Below are 17233 nucleotides of genomic sequence, written 5' to 3' on the forward strand. Positions count from 1 at the left end.
CTGTGATGGCATCAGTGGAGATAAGACCAATACGTTTCCGCCCCCACACCCCGTACAGATTGAACTTGTAGCGGCGGGAAGGCAACAGCCCAGGAACAGTCACTGTGCGGGACCCACCATCCACAGCAAGTGCCTGTGGCTGGCCTTGTGCATCCCTGTACTGCACCGTGAAGGAGTCAAAGGTGCCTTCAAGGACGTTCCATTCCAGCTGGACAGTGCTGGGTGTCACGTGGGAGGCTGTGAGCTCGCCCAAGCGAGGCCGCTGTTGGGGTTCCTCCTCTGATGGGGCTGCAATGGTGGTGGCACAATGCAAGGCATAAACATCTATCTGTGTGTCCATCCATTCATCATTCCATGTGTCCTTCCTTCCTTCCTTCCTTCCAACCACACCCAACTTGGATACCAAGAGCTAGTGAGCCCGAACACCTGGGTTTCCCCAGTGCTGCCAGGAATCACTTGGGGGTACCTGTTTTGGCCATGGCACCTTGAGGCTCAGTCAGCTCCATCTCATACAGATGCTCCCAGTCTATCGGGGGCTCACTGGTGCCACCTACCCCTGCAACCAAAAGAGCAGTATGGGGTTATTAGATGCCCCCATGCAACGCTGTCCCCACCCCTGTCCCTGTCACCCACCTGCAGTCACCAGGGATGTGTAGGACTTGGAGACGCGCCCCTGCACCACGCCATGCACCTCCACCCGGTACATGGCCCCTGGCACCAGCCCTGGCACCCGGGCCACTGCTGTGTCCCCTGGCACCCGCAGTTCCCCCTCGGCCCCCTCCAGCTCCCCCAGGGGCCGGTAGCGGATCACCACAGTCTCTGAGTGGCCCCGCAGCCCATCCAGGTCCACAAGGGCCTCTCCGGCAGCCCCTGGCATAAGCTGGGGCTTGGGGTGGGGACTCTGTTGGAGGTGGCGGAGGAACTGGTGGCGCAGCGAGGCTGGGCTGCGGCGAAGCAGGTAGGAGAGAATGGCACGGGCTACTGCAGGCACTGTCTGGTTTCCCCGGAGAGGGAAGGCCGTGGCCCGGAGGTGGCTCTCCAGGCGCTGCAGCAAGGACCCATTGTAAGACGAGAGCTTAGCCCCCAGGTCATGCAGAGATGGAACACCTGGGAGCACTGGGGACATGGGAGATGCTGGGGAGACCGGAGACTTTGGAGATGAAGGTAAAATGGGGGACTGTGGTGATGCTGGGGACTGTGGAAATGCAGGCGACCTTGGGGATACTGGGGATGCTGGTGCCTCTGGGGACCTTGGGGACACTGGTGACCATGAAGATTCAGGGGAAGCTGGTGATGCCGGGGACACTGGTGACACTGGAGACCTCGGGGATGCTGGTGACCTCGGGGACCCTGGAGATGCTGGGGATCCCGGTGACCTTGGAGATGATGGGGACGCTGGTGACCCCAAGGACCCTGGTAAGACCAGGGATGCATCCGGTGATACTGGTGATGCCGGGGATCCCAGGGACCCTGGGGACGCTGGTGACACTGGGGACCGTGGGGATGCTGGAGACCCTCGGGCTGATGGTGATGCTGGGGCCACTGGAGATGCCAGGAATGTAGGGGACCCCAGGGGCCCCCTGTGGGTGGGCAGGGGCTGAGCAATCACTGTGAGAGCAAAGGGGACCAGGGTCAACAGCCTGGCCCCAATAGCCCCCTTCTGCCACAACCCAGGGACCCACAGGGGGACACAGGGATGGATGGACATGGGAACAGACTAGGACACATGGACACATAGGGGCAGACTGTGGACATCTGGGACCACAGAGAGAGACTGGGAACCCTCGGACTCATGGGGAAGGACTGGGACAGACAGACTCGTGGGGGCAGACTGGAAACATCTGGACCCAGGGAACAGAGGGATGCACAGGGAGGCATCAGTATATGTGGGGATACATGGGCCCATGGGGACACGTGGGGTTATACTAGGGTCACATGAATCCATCAGGGCAGACGCAGATGGACAGGCCTGGGGGGACACATGGACCCACAGGGACAGACTAGCGACACACAGACCTCCGCTGGGCAGACAGACGCACGTGGACCCGCAGAGCCATAGGGACATAAAGACACATGGGGACAGACAGAGGCTGCAGGCACCACCCCTGTACCCATTCCCATCCCAGTCACCATCCTTGTCCCATGTCTGTCTCCATCCCCACCCCTATCCCCATGCCTGTCTCTGTCCCCATCCCTGTGGCTGTGACATCCTTGGTCCTGTGCAATTCCCATCCCGATGCCCTCCCCATCCCCATGTCCATGCTTGTCCCCCACACCATCCCTGTCCTCACCCCAATCCCCATGCACATGCTGTCCCCATTACTGTGCCTGCATCATCCCTGTCCCCATGTCTGTCCTTGTGCTATGATCGTTCCTGTCCCCGTGCTGAATGTTGTCCCCATCCATGCGTTGTTCCAGTCTCCACCCCCATGTTGTTCCCACCCCCATGTTGTCCTGGCCACCATGGCCATGCTCTCCCCACCCCTGACCCACCCCCAATCCCTGTCCTCACCCCTGTGCCCATGTCATCCCCATGCCCATGCTGTCCCCATACTGTCCCCATGCCTGTCCCAGTTCCTGTCCCCAGCAGTCCCTGCCAGGGCAGGTGGCACGTACAGGTGCGGACGCGCAGGGTGCCAGGCATCCCGAGGTGCTGGTCCCGCTGGGCCTGGATGAAGAGCTCGAAGGCGCTTCCAGGCACCAGCCCTGTCACCTCGAAGGTGACAGCAGAGCCAGGCAGTTCATGGGTGGCCATTGCTGCTGGTTCCTCCTGGGGAAAGAGGACATGTCAAGGACATGTTGGGGACACCCAAGTGGGACCTGTTTCTGAGCCAGGTAGCGGGCAGGTGGCCACAGTCAATGGCTTCTCCTGGAGTTGGGGAATGTCTTGGAGTCACACTGGGGACATACTGAGGGCACCAAAGTGGGGACGCAGTGGAGACAGTGGTGAGGACACCTTATCCCTGAGCCAGGTAGGTGGCAGCATACAATGGTTTGTCCTGAGGCTGGGGGACATGTTGGGGACACCTCAGGGGGGCTACTGGGGACACACTGGTAACACCACAGTGGGGACATGTCCCGGTCCCTAAGGAGGGCTGCAGGCAGATCGTTGCAGCTCATTCTGGGGATATGGGGCATGCTGGGGACACCCTGGAGACACATCACCATTCCCAAGCCAGGCAGCAGAAGGGTGGCCACAGCTATTGGCTTATCCTATGGACAACAGATGTGTTGTGGACATGCAACAGATGGGTGACACCACTGTGGCTCACCCTGGGCACAGGGGACACAAAGGGGAGATGTCCCCATCCCTGAGCCACAAAGCAGTGTGGTGACCTGGCCCCTGGCTTGGTCTGAAGACAACAGACACACTGGGGACATGTTGGGGATACAACAAGGACACTACAGAGGTGTCCCCAAAAGGGTTAGCAGCTGATGGCTATGGACACCAACTCATCCTGGGGACAACGGCCACATCGAAGACATGTTGGAGCTACACTTCCACACTGAGGATACTGTTCTGCTGGGGATACATCCCAATCTCAATCCCAATCCCTGTCCCTGTCCCCATCTTACCATGGGGATGAGGGCCACCTGGTAGCCATCCACGGGCATGCTCGGTCGAGGCCAGGTCACACGGAAGGATGTCTGGTTGCGTGCAGCCAAGCGTGGTGTCACTGCGGGTATCTCTGCAGGGACACAGCCCTTTTGGGAGGTGCCAACACAGGGACGCTCCGGGGCACCCCAGGATGGAGCAACCACAGGTTGGGAACAACATGAGGACACCTGGGGATGGGGACCCATGGAGTAGGGACACCCTGGGGACACCACAGGACAGGGCACCCAGGGGATGGGGACAACCACAGGGACGTGGAAGGCGTGCCCAAGGAACAAGAGTGCCCAAGCCATGGGGACACCGGGATAGTGGATACCCCCAGGACCATGGGGACACCGAAGAGGGGCTGGGAGCGAAACCAGAAGCACTGAGGACCCCAGGGCACTCTGTGGGGGACAACCAAGAGCACTGGGATGGGGACACTGACTGAGTGCTGTAGAACAGCAGGGGGCACTGGGGGACAGTCAGGGATACACTGAGGTGGGGCATCAGGACCCACCATGGCTGGGGGGAGGGGATTTGGATGAAGAAGCCGGGGGGCAGTGGGGATGCTTGGGGACACGTGGGGACACTTGGAAACGTACCGAGGGTGCAGTGGGGCCCACCACGGCCGGGGGGGCAGGCAGGTGTAGCACAGGATGGCCCGGTGAAGCCGGTGAAGCAGTGGCAGCGGCCAGCCCGGCAGCGGCCCTGGTCACTGCAGTCGAGGGGGCATCGGGGCTCGGGGCAGGGGAGGCCCCCCCCACCCTCCCCCAGTCGGCACCCGCACCCGCAGCCCCCTGCCTCAGGGGTGCTGCACAGTCCCCGCGCTGCTGTGCGCCCTGCAGGGATGGGCATTGTCCCCCTGGTCCCCAAGCGCCCCATGTAACCCCCCTCATTCCACCCCCCACCCCCCCATATTCCTTCATAAGCCCCCCATGTCCCCCCGTTTATGTCCCCCCAAACCTCCCCCTGTCCCCCATACCCCCTCATATCCCACCCCTGTTTCCCTTGTCCACCCCCCCCACGTTCTTCATTTCCCCCACATTCCCCTGTACCATCCTATACTCCATGTCCCATGTCCCCTGCATATCTCCCACGCTTCCCCCCACATTCCCCCATATCCCCCACGTCCCCAAACATATCCCTCATGTCCCTATCCCCCATGCTCCCCCCCATGTCCCCCCATATTCCCCATGTCCCCGGACATACCCCCATGCTCCCCCCCAGGTCCCACCCATATCCCCCATGTCTCCAAACATATCCCCCATGTCCCTATCCCCCATGCTCCCCCCCCCCTCATGTCCACCACACCCTTCCATGCCCCCCACACACCCCCATATGCCTCCCATATCCCCCCCACCCTCTCCATCCCCATACCGGTGCCGGCCTGGGGCCCCCCGTTGTCCCCGCACTGCCCCTGCAGCGCCCGCACTTCTCCCTCCAGCTCCCGCAGGCGCCCCAGCACTGCCTCCAGTGCTGCAGCCCCACAGGGGAGCTCTGGGGAGCCAGGTGGGGGTCCAGGGGGGGGCCCTACCCCCCCCTGCACCCTTCGCAGCGTCAACACCAGCAGCAGTAGTGGCAGCCCCAGGGTCATGATCCTGCGGGGAGGGGATGGATGGCACCCACAAGGGGGCACGGGGTCGCATGTGGACACCCGGGTAGACCCACGGATGCCCACAGGGATACGTGGGGAAAACATGGGACTCAGACACCAGCAGGGACACATGGATGCCCACAGCACCCATGGCAGACACACATGGGACACAAGGACACCCATGGAGGGCAGAGGGACACCCACGGGGGACACATGGCACCCAAGCAGCCGCCCAGACCAGGGGCATCCGGGGGAACCCGTGCATGGAAACAGAAACGGCAGCCATCCCTCCCCCCCCCCATATCCCCATGGCAGCACCCACCCATGGCACCTGCAAACCACAGCACTCATCCATAGCCCCCATGGCAGCACTGCCCCACAGCTCTGACCTGTGCCACCCACAGCAGCCACCTACAGCACCAATGACCCACAGCACCCATGACCCATGACCCATCCATGGCACTGCTCCACAGCACTCAACCATCGCAACCACGACACCCACCCACACCATCACTGCCCCACAGCCATGGTGTCACTCCCTGCCCTCCCAGACCCTGAGGGCCCTGTTGCCCCATAGGGACCTGAGGGAGCTGGGGGCTGTGGGGTGGCCCCAGGGCTTGGAGTGAGTTGTGTGCACCAGTACTGCCACCAGTACTGCCCCAGTTTCCACTAACTCCAGTAGCTTCATTCCTCCAGTGCCTAGTAACTCCAATAACACCAGTAATCACCAGCAAATGCCAGTAACCCCACCCTCCAACAACCCAGCAACACCAGTAACATCATGAACTCCAGTAAAGCCAGCAACACCTACAGCATTAGTAACTCCAGTAACACCAGCAGTGCCAGCAACGCCAGTGATGCCAGTAATTCCAGTAACTCCTGCAATTCCAATAGCTCCGGCGATTCCAGTAGCTCCAGCAGCACCAGCAAATGCAATTAGTCCAGTAACACCAGCAACACCAGCAGCACCAGCAATGCCAATTACTCCAGTAATGCCAGCAACACCAGCAGCACCAGCAATGCCAATTATTCCAGTAACACCAGCAACACCAGCAGCACCAGCAACGCCAACAGCACCAGCAATGCCAATTACTCCAGTAACTCCAGCTACTCCAGGAACACCAGTAACACCAGTAATGCCTGCAGCACCAGACCCTACCAGCCCCTCTGGTCGCTCTATGACCCTGTCCCACGGTACCTGCCCGGCACTGCTGCTGCTCCCAGGCAGTCGCAGCAGCTGCGGCTGCAGCACAGGGGGGTTGGGACCCAGCCAATTGGGGGCTGGGGGCGGGGCTGGCCCAGTAGGGTTCGGCCCAGCCCAGTTGGGCCAAGCCGGGGCCCACTGGTTCTGCTCAGCCTGGTTCGGCTCAGCTCAGCTCAACCCAGCCCAGCCCAGCCCAGTGCAGCGCAGCCTGGTTCAGCTCAGCCCGGTTCTGCTCGGCTTGGCCCGCTTAGGTTCGGCTCAGCCTGCTTTAGCCCAGCTCACCCAGTTCGGTTCGGTTCAGTTTGTCCCGGCACGGCGGGCGGCGGGTGCAGCAGTGCCGGAGCGGGGCGGCTCCATCCCTTTCATAGCTCTGGGCCGGGCGCTCCGCCAGCGCTGAGCTCACGGCGCGGCCCCACCGCAGGTGCCGCCGGGCCGGGGCAGAAGCGGGCTGGACACTGGACAGCACCAGGCTAGGCTGAGATGTACCCAGGACAGGAACGGGGCAAGAACCTGAACAAGAGTGGGGCAGGACCAGGATGGACCTGGGGCAGAATTGAGGGGCCCAGCACTGCTCCCGCACCTGCCCCTCCTTGAGCTCCGGTGGACACAGGGGGCCTTGAGCCCCCCACCGCCTCCCCGTTGCCCTATGGGCTGGGGGAACCAGCCCCCCCCCCGCTCCGAGCGGGGCCCCCAGCCTGGCCGTGGCCCTGGGATGAGCGGGACCGGGCGGGATCGGGCGGACCCCGGGGGGGGCCTGGGATGTGTTTACGGGCAGCGGTCACCGCGGCAACCAAACATCTGGGCGGCGCGGCCAGATGTGGGGTCCAGCTGCCATAGCAGAGCGGTGACACAACGCGTGGGGGGGGGCCAAAGGAGGGGGAGTCCACGGCTCCCAGCGCTCCCAGGAAACCAGCACAGCCTGCTCCAGGGCTCCCCATGCTCCCAGTAACCCAGCACTGCCTGCCCCAGTGTTCCCAGTAATGACAACCAGCCCCAGTGCTCCCAGTATCCCAGCATGGCCTGTCCTGGTGCTCCCAGAAACCCCAGCCCTGCCTATCCAACAGCTCCCAGTGCTCCCAGTAACACAGCACAGCCAGCCACAGTGGTCCTAGCATTGCCACTATGTCAGCATAGCCAGCCCAGCTGGTCCCAGTATCCTAGCACAGCTTTCCCTGGTGCCCCCAGTAACTCCAGTGCTGCCAGCCCCACAGCTCATGATGCTCCTAGTAACTCATTGCCACCTGCCCCATGGCTCCCAGTGCTCCCAGTAACCGCAATCCCCCCTCCCTCAGTGTCCCCCCAGCCCCAGCTACCCCATGGCTCTGGATGCCGTCCCACAGCTCCAGGTCCTGCCCCATGGACCTAGGGCAGTGCTGGCTCAGGGAGGCACGAACACGAAGCGGGTCTTGCCGGGCCTGTCCCTGTCCCATCCCCAATGCAGTGGTGCAGTGGGGCCAGGCCATGGGCAGGGGGGGACCATGCCCTGGGGCCACACTGTGGGCTTGGCTGCAGAGTGTGCCGGGTTGGGGGGGGGGGGGATGAGCTGGGCCATGGGGCTGTGCTGCAGTGCTGTGCTGTGGGACTGCAGAGCTTTGCTATGGGGCCAAGCCTCGGGGCTGTAGGACCAAGCTGTGCTATGGGGCTATGCCTTGAGGGGGGAAAGCTGTGGGACTGTGCTGCGGGACCATGCCGTGGGGCTGCGCCACAGACGGGGCCGGGTGGGGCCATGACTCAGCTTGGCCCTGGGCCCCCCCCTCCATGTTCCCCCCCCGCTGTTGTTGTTGTTGCTGCGGGACACGGGGCAGGGGGAGTAGGCTCGGCTTGGGTCCACTGCGTGGGGGCTGGAGACACCCGGGCGCCTGAGTCCCTGGGGGACAGTGGGGTGTGAGGTGCAGGGCAGGGTTCTCCACATGCCTGCGTCCCCCAAGGCTGAAGTTGTGGGGCAGAGCAGTTGTGGGGGAGGATGGATGTCTGGGTCCCTAGGGCCTGGGGGTGTGGGGCAGAGCCGGGGGGGCCGGACGCCCGGGTTTGCTGGCGTGAAATCGTGTTTTGCTCTTCGCCTCCGGCCGGGCGGGCCCAACCCGGCGGGGCTGGGGGTCACGTGTGGGGCTGGGGGGGTGAGGGGGGGCATAGGACATGTGAGGTGCTGGGGTTCACGTGCAGGGCTGGTGAGTATAGGATGTGGAGAGGGCAGCGGGGCACATACGGGGCTAGGAGGTGGCACAGGGCACGTGGGGCTTGGGAGGACGCATGGGGCTTGTGTGGGGCTGGAGAACACGAGGGAAGTTGTGGGGCATGGGCACATATGGGGCTGGGGGGAGAAAGAGAGGCTGGGGGGGGTATTAACACATTTGGGGCTGGGTGTCCATGGGCATGTGAAGAGCTGGGGGCACATGGGGCTTGTGTGGAGCTGGTGAGCACAGTGTAGGGGGGGCACGGTTTGCATAGGAGGCTGTAGGGCAGATGTTGAGCTGGGCATGTGGGGGGGGGTGCAGCCCTATGTGGGAGAGAAACTGCTCTGGCCCAGCCCCACTGCTCTTGCTGAGGAATTTCCTTGGCTTCCAACAACAGCCTGAGGGCAGGTGGCTGCTGGAGACACTTGGGGGTCATGGAGTGACCCCGGCCCTATGGTACCCCCAGGACTACACCACGATTCTCGCCTCTATGCCCCATGACCCCACCATCCCACTGAGCAGAGCTCAGCGCCCTGCCACATTGCCCCTGTGTATGACAGGGGTGTGTGAGTGGGGAGACCCACCCATACTGGGAGGCTCTGGAGGCTACCCCACACCTCCTCAGCACCACAGGGCCCTGGCCATGCTGCCTCTCAACCCCACATGCTAGGACAGGGACCTGGTACGGCTCCAAGTACCCCCAGGGCAGGAGATCCCTGCTCTAGGCTCGGGTAACCGTTGGTCCCCACAGCCCCCATCACCCTCCAGGCACAACTGGGGCTGGTAGTCCCTGCTTGGATGTCCCCTGCTGTGGTGGTGGCACAGGGACAGCCCATCCAGGGCTGCTGTGGGCTGAGCTCTGGCACCCTGTGACACTGAGTCAGGCTAAGGATGGGGGGATGCTGTGGTGGCCCTGTGGGCTCAGACATGGCCCCAAAGCTCCCGCTTCCTCCAGGGTTCACTCACTCCAGTGTTCCCCAGGGGATGGCCATTCCTGCAATGTCCCTGTCCCTCCTGACAGGGCCACCAGTGCCTGGCAGGGAGGAGAGAGACCAGCTGCTGGGATGCCAAAGGGCGGCCGTGGTGCAGCTGGCGAGGGAGGGAGCAGGGGGGTCGGTGGTCCCTGCAGTCCCCTCAAGTGATGGCTGATCTTCAAAGCTCCCCTTCAAGTGGCCACCGGTCCCCTCAGTCTCCTTGGGGCCTCAAACTCTCAGCTCAGGTGCCTGCTGGTGCCTGAAGTCCCCTCAGGTGAGCAGCAGTCCCCACAGGACCTCCTCGATGACCGTTCCTCTTCGCATTACCCTCCACTGACTGCTGCTCCCCGCAGTCCCCTCAGGGCCCACTGGGTCCCGCGGTCCCCTCAGGGGCTGCAGTCCCCCCTCTTCCTCTGGGCACCCCTTCCTGCCAGGTCTCTCAGCAGTCGGGGCCCCGCATGCCCAGTGCTGCAGCCTCCCGGCCCCACGGGGAGCCCAGCCTGGGGCCCAGCACCCCCCAGCTGCGGGATCCTTGGCCCCGCGGGGCTGGCGGGTGGTGATGCCCTTCAGAGCTCGGCTCCCTTTCTCTACTGCTTCTGTTAACTAGCCTGAAGCCCTGAAATTAGCCCTGATAATTTCTGCAGTGCTACGCTCAAGCTGGCCAAACCCTCCCCGAGCCCACAGAAACCTTTATAAAAGGCAGGTGTTCTTGGCAAAAACATCAGTGGTTTATTGTCGTTTTATCCATGCCTGCAGCTCCCTCAGATCACCTCAGAGTGCAGTGCTACTCGGTGCCGTAAACACAACTTGTGTGCACTTACCCTGTGTGTAACAGGCCAGGTTAAGCACAGCTATTTCTGGAATATGGTTAATGAAAGCAGCTTTTAACAGAAATATCTAGAAAGTGACAGTGGAAGGGGTGCAGCGTACTGCCTGCTGACAGTACCGTTATCATACTGAACCTGGAAGAAATTGCTGTGGGGGACTGGCGTGCCTGAAGGAGCCTCAGCAGGTGCACAGGTAGTGCCATGAGGTACAAAGTGATTATGTGTAACAGGTGAGGAGGTCTCAGACTTGCATCCTCGTCCATTATGCAAATAACAGCACAGCTTGAGTACCACATATTTCCCTGCTGTGGCTCCGTGCTGAGACGGTCTTGCTCCTGGTGGTGCCTGGAGCTTCGTCACAGCAGAGGGAGGTGGAGGTTGTGCCTCAAGGTGGGGCTTTGAAGCAGACAGGGCTGCTGTGCTCAGGAGGAAGCTGCTGGGCTCCATTCTTCCATTTAATGGCACTTCCTAAAACAGGAGAGGGTTGTGGGATGGCTCTGGGGAGCTCCCCAGCAGGGATTTCCCAGGTACGCAGCAGGGCAGAAGGGGCCTTACCTGTATCTCCGCACCCAAAGTGCACCAATCACAACCACAGCTGCCAGCAGAGCAACCGCAAGCCCTGCGATCAGCCCAGCATTTGATTTCCCTGAGGAACATAAGCCCGTCAGCTCTCCTGCTCTGCTCCATCAGCACGGCTCAGGAGCCCCATCCCAGAGGCACCTACCCCAGGGGATGAGGAGGCTGCGGGTGCCCAGGCTGCGGTGGTGAACGCGGCAGGCGTAGCTGTGCCCATCACGGGGGGGCACGGTCAGGACGCTGTAGATCTGGTAGGTGAGGTCGGCGTTGGGCAGGACAGTGCTGGTGTTCAGGGCCGGGCCCGGCGGCACCTCGTGGCCGTCCCGCAGCCAGGCCACGCTGATGGGCCGCGGGTAGAAGCCGGTGATGCGGCAAACCAGCAGGAGCTGGGCTGGGCCAGCCGTGCGGGCAAAGACGGTGGCAGTGGGTGGCTCTGCGGGGCGAGAGTGAGGGCCAAGGGGAGCCCAGCAGGGGCACTGCTTACCCCTGTTTTCAGAGGGAGGACTTTCGGGTGGCTGTGCCAGGGCTGAGGAGGGTCTTACCTTGTCTCTCCAGATTTGCCTTCCCGTACTCAATGAACCTTTCCAAAATGTCAACACAGGTGACATTGAGGAGCACTTGTATCAGCTCATTGAGGGTGGTGGCATTGTTCAACAAACGCTCAGCGTTTGCTGACATCTCATTATCTGACACCCGATCCCAAGTTCCCTTGTTCAGGTGGAACCAGATCAAGTCCTGGCCCTCGTAGGCAATGCCAAGGAAGGTCCTGGTAGTCCTGTTGGGCTGGAGCTTGCAGCTTATGGAGGACTGGAAGACGAAAGGGTCTGGGGGAGACAGGATGTGGAGGGTAGAGGGCATATGTGGGGTGTTCAGCATGCCCCTTGGGAGCCGTAAGGGGTCTGCCTGAGTTGCGTCTCCATCCCCAAAGGCTCTGGAGAAGCCTGGCCCATGGAGATGCCCACCAGCCTTGGCTCATGCCCAAGGGGTCACTTGGAAGTGGAGGGGGGGACTGTGGGCACGTACAGGACACCCTGGTGTGCCTGATGAGCGTCTGCACCAGGCTGTTGAAATCCCGCAGGTATGACTTGATGGAGCTCTCAATGACATCCCAGTCACCTTTGGGCAGGGCTGGACGCAGCCAGGGCTGGTGGTAATGGATGTCCCCAGTGCGTCTGTCCAGGGAACCAATGTTGATGTCCCCCACGAGGGCAAGCCCCCCCACTTGCATGGACGTGGCATTTTGGAAGGTGACGAAATGGCGCAGCTGGAGCATGTGAGAGCCTGCTGGAGAGGGGGGAGAGAGCTGGGGAAAGTGATGCCACTTTTGTCATGCCCCGACAGCTTCTTGGGGTCCCCTGCAGCCCCCCACCACTTCAGCAGCCCCAGCTCTGGCCCCCCAGCTTGACCATGGCCCTGTGAAGGAGGACATGTGGAACTGGACAGAGAGTAGAGGAAGGGGAGCAGGTTGGGGTGAGCTCCTACTTACCCTCTGGCTCTGCCCACGTCCCAGGGAAGAGGAGGATGGGGAAGAGGAGAAGGCAGCGGGGCTGCATGGTATCCACAGCAAGGCCACAGGCAAACACAGCAGTTGGAAGATGGAGCTGTGTGGGCTGCTCACTTCTCCCCAGGGTGACTCTGACATCAGTGGTGGCACTGGGTGGCACTGGGTGCCCTGACAGCCAATGGAGCTGGCGTTGAGGTTTCGGGGTGGGCCCTAAGGTGTCAAGAGCTGGGCTGGGACACCCAGGGCTGCCAGGTCTAGGGGGCTGGGTGGGTTCTCCTAGGGCTGCCATTGCACCCCAAGACAATGAGGGGGGCAAAGCTTGGCCTTGCGCCAAGGGTCCCCAATCCCCTGAGCCAAGCACTGAGGGGACTGCGGGGAGCAGCGGTCAGCGGAGGGTAATGCGAAGAGGAACGGTCATCGAGGAGGTCCTGTGGGGACCACCGGTCACCTGAGGGGACTTCAGGCACCAGCAGGCACCTGAGCTGAGGGTTTGAGGCCCTGAGGAGACTGAGGGGACCGGTGGCTGCTTGAAGGGGGACTTTGAAGATCAGCCATCACCTGAGGGGACTACAGGGACCACCGTCCCCCCGCTCCCTCCCTCTCCAGCTGCACCACGGCCACCCTTTGGCATCCCAGCAGCTGCTCTCTCTCCTCCCTGCCAGGCACTGGTGGCCTTGTCAGGAGGGATGGGGACATTGCAGGAACGGCCATCCCCTGGGGAACACTGCAGTGAGTGAGCTTTGGAGGAAGCGGGAGCTTTGGGGCCACGCCTGAGCCCACGGGGCCATCACAGCATCCCCCCATCCTTGGCCTGACTCAGTGTCACAGGGTGCCAGAGCTCAGCCCGCAGCAGCCCTGGATGGGCTGTCCCTGTGCCACCACCACAGCAGGGGACATCCAAGCAGGGACTACCAGCCCCAGTTGTGCCTGGAGGGTGATAGGGTGCCCTGCCTGCAGGCTGAGCTTCCCGGGGTCACTGGTACCACACTAGAGCTGTTCACAGGAGCCCAGCAGTCCCTCAGGGAACCAGGTGGTTCCCCCAGGGTACCAAGGGGCCTTGGGGGGCGACAGCACTGGGACCACCCGCCCTCAGCCGGAGAGGGACAAACTTCCCCCTGCCTGTGTTTCAGTTCTGCCTTAGCCCCCCGCATGGGGCCCCTGTGAAAGGGGAAGAGAAACTGCAAGCTGGGGGAACGTGCCTGGGGATGGCAGATAGGAGCAGTGAGGGAGATGGGCTGGGGGTGTGGCTGTCCCTTGTCACCGCATTGTCCCCGTGCCCAGCACCCGACAGGCGCTGCAGCACCCCAGTTTTGGCACGACTGCCCTGACCCGAGCGGGGACCCTCTGCCACTGGTTGGGGTGTGTGGGTGTGTGAGGCTGTGGTTGCTCATCGCCCCCTCCCTGGGCAGCCCCATTCCCAGGGTGAAGCAGGTGGCACGGGACTGTCCCCTCCACTAGGGGTACAGATGGAGCAGGGGGAACACAAAATGGAGGCGTTTCAGCTCCGCTCCATCCTGTACTCCCCGACCTCCAGCCCAGGCCCTCCCTAAAACCCCTGCCTCAGCCCCATTGGTGGAGTGCTGCTGCCAGGACCCCATGAGTGCTTCCTCCTCCCGCCACCCTGACTGCTTCAGCCTCACCCCGAGCACCATGCGGCCGCATCACCTCCTCTTCCTCCTGATTCTCTTCTGCAGGACATGGGCAGAACCAGAAGGTAAGTAGGAGCTCTGGGACACCCCCACCCACCCATCCCTCCACTACAGGACTCCACTGGTACCCCTGGCAAGGGGGCATGGCTAAGACCTTCCCCTGCATGGGGAGGACAGTCCGCAGCACCAAGGGGTTGCCCCCCACCCCACAGCACCCAGAGGTGCCTCCAGGCCTGGGCTCACTGTCCTGCCCAGCACTGGTGTAGGGGCTTCGGTGCCTGAGCAGCCATAGGGCTGGGGGATCCCCAGCCAGGCCTGGGGTGCCGGGGTGCCCTCAAAGGCGTTGTCCTGCAGGCACCAGGGGAGGGTCTGGGCCCTTCGTTGTACTGTGGGAGTGCCTGTTTGCTGGGGAGCTGCCCTGGTGAGAGGTTGCTTTGGGTGCTGCTGTCACCTGGAGCTTTTCGCCACAGCACCAGGACACCCTGAGTGTCCTCCCATGACAGCAGGGAACCAGGTGGGACCAGAGGGGTCCCTTGGGCATGGGGGTCACTGTGGTGTGGGGCACAATACATCCCTCATCTCCCCTCCCCCCCTCTCTTGAAGCCCCATCCCCTCTCCCAGCAGAATCACAGCTTTTCCAGCTGCTCCAGACCTTCCTCCTCCCCAGTGCCGACTCCACCGAGGTGGCTGGGGTGGCTGTGCTGGCAGACATGATCGTCTACTCGCTGGACCCGGACACCTGGAACGTCCACATCTGCTACCCCTGGGTCCACCAGGCCATGGCTGAGGGTGATGTAGCGAAGCTTATGTCCTCCTTCAAGCTTGGCGAGCGCAATGTGATCCGATTCATGCACGAGATGGTCAAGCAGGTGCAGGCAGAATGTGAGTATGGGGAGAGCTGCAGACGCAGCACCCCTTCCCACCAGGGCAGGGTTTGCAGGGTCGTGGCGGGGGGTGACAGCCTCCAAAGGGCAAGGGAGGCTCCAGCTACTTGGTGGGTGTGGAGGCAGTGTACTGAAATGCCCTGTAGACCAGGGAGCTGCTGCCAAACTCACCAGGGCTGCAGGACCTGCACAGCGCTGATCAGGGAAGGAGAAACATGGAGGGAAAATTTGGGGGCAACACGGAAGTAGAAACTTGGGGGAGCACTCTGGGGGGCACGGTGGTGCTCAAACGCCCAGCCTTTATGCTTGATCTACCCTGACAACTCATAGGGTGCACAGGGTCCTGGAAGCACAACCCCACCGCCGATGATGCCCCTGCCCACACCTTCCCAGCTGCCCCCACCTTGGGCCACCCATGTCCCCATGCTCACAGTCCCCCTCTGCTACCTCTGCTCCTTGCAGACCCTGTGGTGTTCCAGCTCCGCGCAGGCTGTGAGCTTCACCCCAATGGGACGAGCCGCGCCTTCGCCAAAGTTGGGGAGGGCGGCAGAGACCTGGTAGAGTATGAGGTGGGGAGAGGGTACTGGGCTCTCCAGCAGTCGACCCTGCTGGCCAAGTTGGTGGGCCAGTCCCTCAACGGGATGATGGCTGTCACAGAAATGGTGGAGCACCTCCTTTACAAATCCTGCCCGAGTCACCTCCGTGCCCTGTGCAGGCATGGGAGGGCAGATCTGGAGAGACAAGGTGAGAATGGTGTGGCCCCAGCACGGCCACACCAATGCATCCCCCATGCTGGGGCCAAGTGGTGCCCCTGCTGGGCTCCCCTTGGCCCTCATTCTCGCCCCGCAGAGCCGCCCACTGCCACCGTCTTTGCCCGCACGGCTGGCCCAGCCCAGCTCCTGCTGGTTTGCCGCATCACCGGCTTCTACCCGCGGCCCATCAGCGTGGCCTGGCTGCGGGACGGCCACGAGGTGCCGCCGGGTCCGGCCCTGAACACCAGCGCTGTCCTGCCCAACGCCAACCTCACCTACCAGGTCTACAGCGTCCTGACCGTGGCCCCCCGTGATGGGCACAGCTACGCCTGCCGCGTTCGCCACCGCAGCCTGGGCACCCGCAGCCTCCTCATCCCCTGGGGTAGGTGCTGGGGATGGGGGGTGGGGGTGGCTCCCACTCTGGTGTTTCTGTGTGCTCATGTCTGCCCTCCGCTCTCTCCCCGTGCCAGAAAACCCCATTGTGACTCCCACCGTCATCATTGTCATCGTGGTGCTGGTCCTTGCTGTTGCCATTGCCATCGGTGCCGCTTGGTGGTGGAGGTACAGGTGAGGGCTCCAGCCACAGGGACAGAGTCCCCTTGGACAGCAAGCACAGCTCACACTGGTCCCCCCTTGCAGGAAAGGTGCTGTGTCCGGGCAGGATCCCCAGCAATCCCTCATCTGATGCCCCGTCCCATGCTGAGGCTCCCTGCTCTGTCTGCAACTCACCTGCATTAACAGAGGTGACAAAGCGGGGCCAGGCCAGTGGGGGACAAGCAGGCCACACAGGAGCAAGAGAGACAGAAGGATCTGGTGGACAGTCCCCCCTCAAGGCACATGGAGCACTGTGCCCCCCAAAGGCTGGTCACAGGCCCCAGTGCTCCCTACCAGTGGGTGCAGAGCAAACCCCATTGCAAGGGAGGGACACGAAGGCCACCAGCCTCTGGATGTCGGGGAACAACTACAGCTGTGGGTGCCCCCACCTGCTGCAGGAGGGGACAGCCAAGAGCCACCCCAATTCCCCAGCACTCAGGGTCCCAGCAAGCCCTCCAAGACACCCTATGGCCAAGGGGCATCCCATTCCCAACCTGCCCTGTGTGCTCACCCCACACGTCCCTGCCCTACCTCGTGGCCCTAGCCCAGCCCCTGGCTCCCTTCCTCATCACCAAGCACCCCTCTCCTCCTCTCCTGCTGGAAGCGGTGCAGGGTGAGGGCGGCGCGGCCAGGGGAGCCCCAGGCCTGGGACCTCCAGGACCCCGAACGCCCTCACAGAAACACAGGATGGTGGAGGTTAGAAGGGACCTCTGGAGACCATCCAGTCCAACTCCCCTATTAAAGCACGGTCACCGAGAACATGTTGTGCAGGGTCACATCCAGGCGGGTTTTGAATATCTCCACAGGAGACTCCACAGCTTCTCTGTCAACCTGCTCTGTCACCAGCACAGTAAAGAATTTTTTCCTCATACTCAGATGGAACTTTGTGTTTCAGTTTGTGCC

The 17233-nt window shown here is 62.5% G+C and overlaps 3 protein-coding genes across 20 annotated transcripts in view; 1 reads left to right on the forward strand and 2 right to left on the reverse strand.

Annotated features, from left to right (window-relative positions):
• Positions 1 to 7198, reverse strand: part of TNXB (tenascin XB) — a 43221-nt gene extending 36023 nt beyond the window's left edge. For 4 of the 15 annotated variants that reach the window (XM_083814685.1, XM_083814684.1, XM_083814680.1 and 1 more), the window contains exons 1-8: positions 6679 to 7191; positions 4976 to 5196; positions 4201 to 4437; positions 3577 to 3689; positions 2617 to 2770; positions 634 to 1608; positions 467 to 556; positions 1 to 288 (exon numbers count right to left, since the gene is read on the reverse strand). In XM_083814685.1, the coding sequence (XP_083670811.1) occupies positions 1 to 288; positions 467 to 556; positions 634 to 1608; positions 2617 to 2770; positions 3577 to 3689; positions 4201 to 4437; positions 4976 to 5192 (2074 nt within the window). In that variant the 5' untranslated portion in view covers positions 5193 to 5196; positions 6679 to 7191. Of the gene's footprint in view, positions 289 to 466; positions 557 to 633; positions 1609 to 2616; positions 2771 to 3576; positions 3690 to 4200; positions 4438 to 4975; positions 5197 to 6678 lie in introns of all 15 variants that reach the window. The other 11 variants (XM_083814687.1, XM_083814686.1, XM_083814682.1 and 8 more) reach the window with 7 other exon arrangements.
• A 3054-nt stretch (positions 7199 to 10252) lies between these two features.
• On the reverse strand, positions 10253 to 13477 carry LOC310888231 (T-cell surface glycoprotein CD1b-3-like). Its single transcript, XM_083814790.1, has 5 exons — positions 12434 to 13477; positions 11490 to 11771; positions 11096 to 11380; positions 10927 to 11017; positions 10253 to 10839 (listed from the first exon to the last, which is right to left on the reverse strand). Exons 1-5 carry the CDS (start codon positions 12738 to 12740, stop codon positions 10827 to 10829), a joined length of 978 nt encoding a protein of 325 aa, XP_083670916.1. The 5' UTR covers positions 12741 to 13477; the 3' UTR covers positions 10253 to 10826.
• Positions 11868 to 17205, forward strand: LOC310888226 (T-cell surface glycoprotein CD1b-3-like). 4 transcript variants are annotated; one of them, XM_083814778.1, is made up of 7 exons: positions 11868 to 12194; positions 13986 to 14165; positions 14725 to 14982; positions 15447 to 15728; positions 15834 to 16118; positions 16207 to 16303; positions 16376 to 17205. In XM_083814778.1, exons 1-7 carry the CDS (start codon positions 12101 to 12103, stop codon positions 16419 to 16421), a joined length of 1242 nt encoding a protein of 413 aa, XP_083670904.1. In that variant the 5' UTR covers positions 11868 to 12100; the 3' UTR covers positions 16422 to 17205. The 4 variants fall into 4 exon arrangements, with proteins under 4 accessions (XP_083670904.1, XP_083670903.1, XP_083670902.1 ...); XM_083814777.1 differs by having other exon boundaries at positions 11872 to 12194; positions 14704 to 14982; positions 16207 to 16297; XM_083814776.1 differs by having other exon boundaries at positions 11877 to 12194; positions 14704 to 14982.
• Positions 17206 to 17233: the final 28 nt, after the last annotated feature.

This window comes from Anser anser (genome assembly GCF_964211835.1).
Source record: "Anser anser genome assembly, chromosome: 31".
Taxonomy (NCBI): domain Eukaryota; kingdom Metazoa; phylum Chordata; class Aves; order Anseriformes; family Anatidae; genus Anser; species Anser anser.

What these genes read in the sequence shown, in the direction of transcription:
- LOC310888226 (XM_083814776.1), top strand. Translation starts at nt 12,101, where the DNA reads ATGGATGTCCCCAGTGCGTCTGTCCAGGGAACCAATGTTGATGTCCCC. An exon ending in TGGACGTGGCATTTTGGAAG is followed by an intron (nt 12,195 to 13,985) that starts GTGACGAAATGG and finishes CCCGACCTCCAG; the next exon opens with CCCAGGCCCTCCCTAAAACC. An exon ending in CAGCCTCCTCATCCCCTGGG is followed by an intron (nt 16,119 to 16,206) that starts GTAGGTGCTGGG and finishes TCCCCGTGCCAG; the next exon opens with AAAACCCCATTGTGACTCCC.
- LOC310888231 (XM_083814790.1), bottom strand. Translation starts at nt 12,740, where the DNA reads ATGGCAGCCCTAGGAGAACCCACCCAGCCCCCTAGACCTGGCAGCCCT. An exon ending in GACGTGGGCAGAGCCAGAGG is followed by an intron (nt 11,772 to 12,433) that starts GTAAGTAGGAGC and finishes TGTCTCCCCCAG; the next exon opens with ACCCTTTCGTCTTCCAGTCC. An exon ending in GGCAAATCTGGAGAGACAAG is followed by an intron (nt 11,381 to 11,489) that starts GTAAGACCCTCC and finishes CTCGCCCCGCAG; the next exon opens with AGCCACCCACTGCCACCGTC.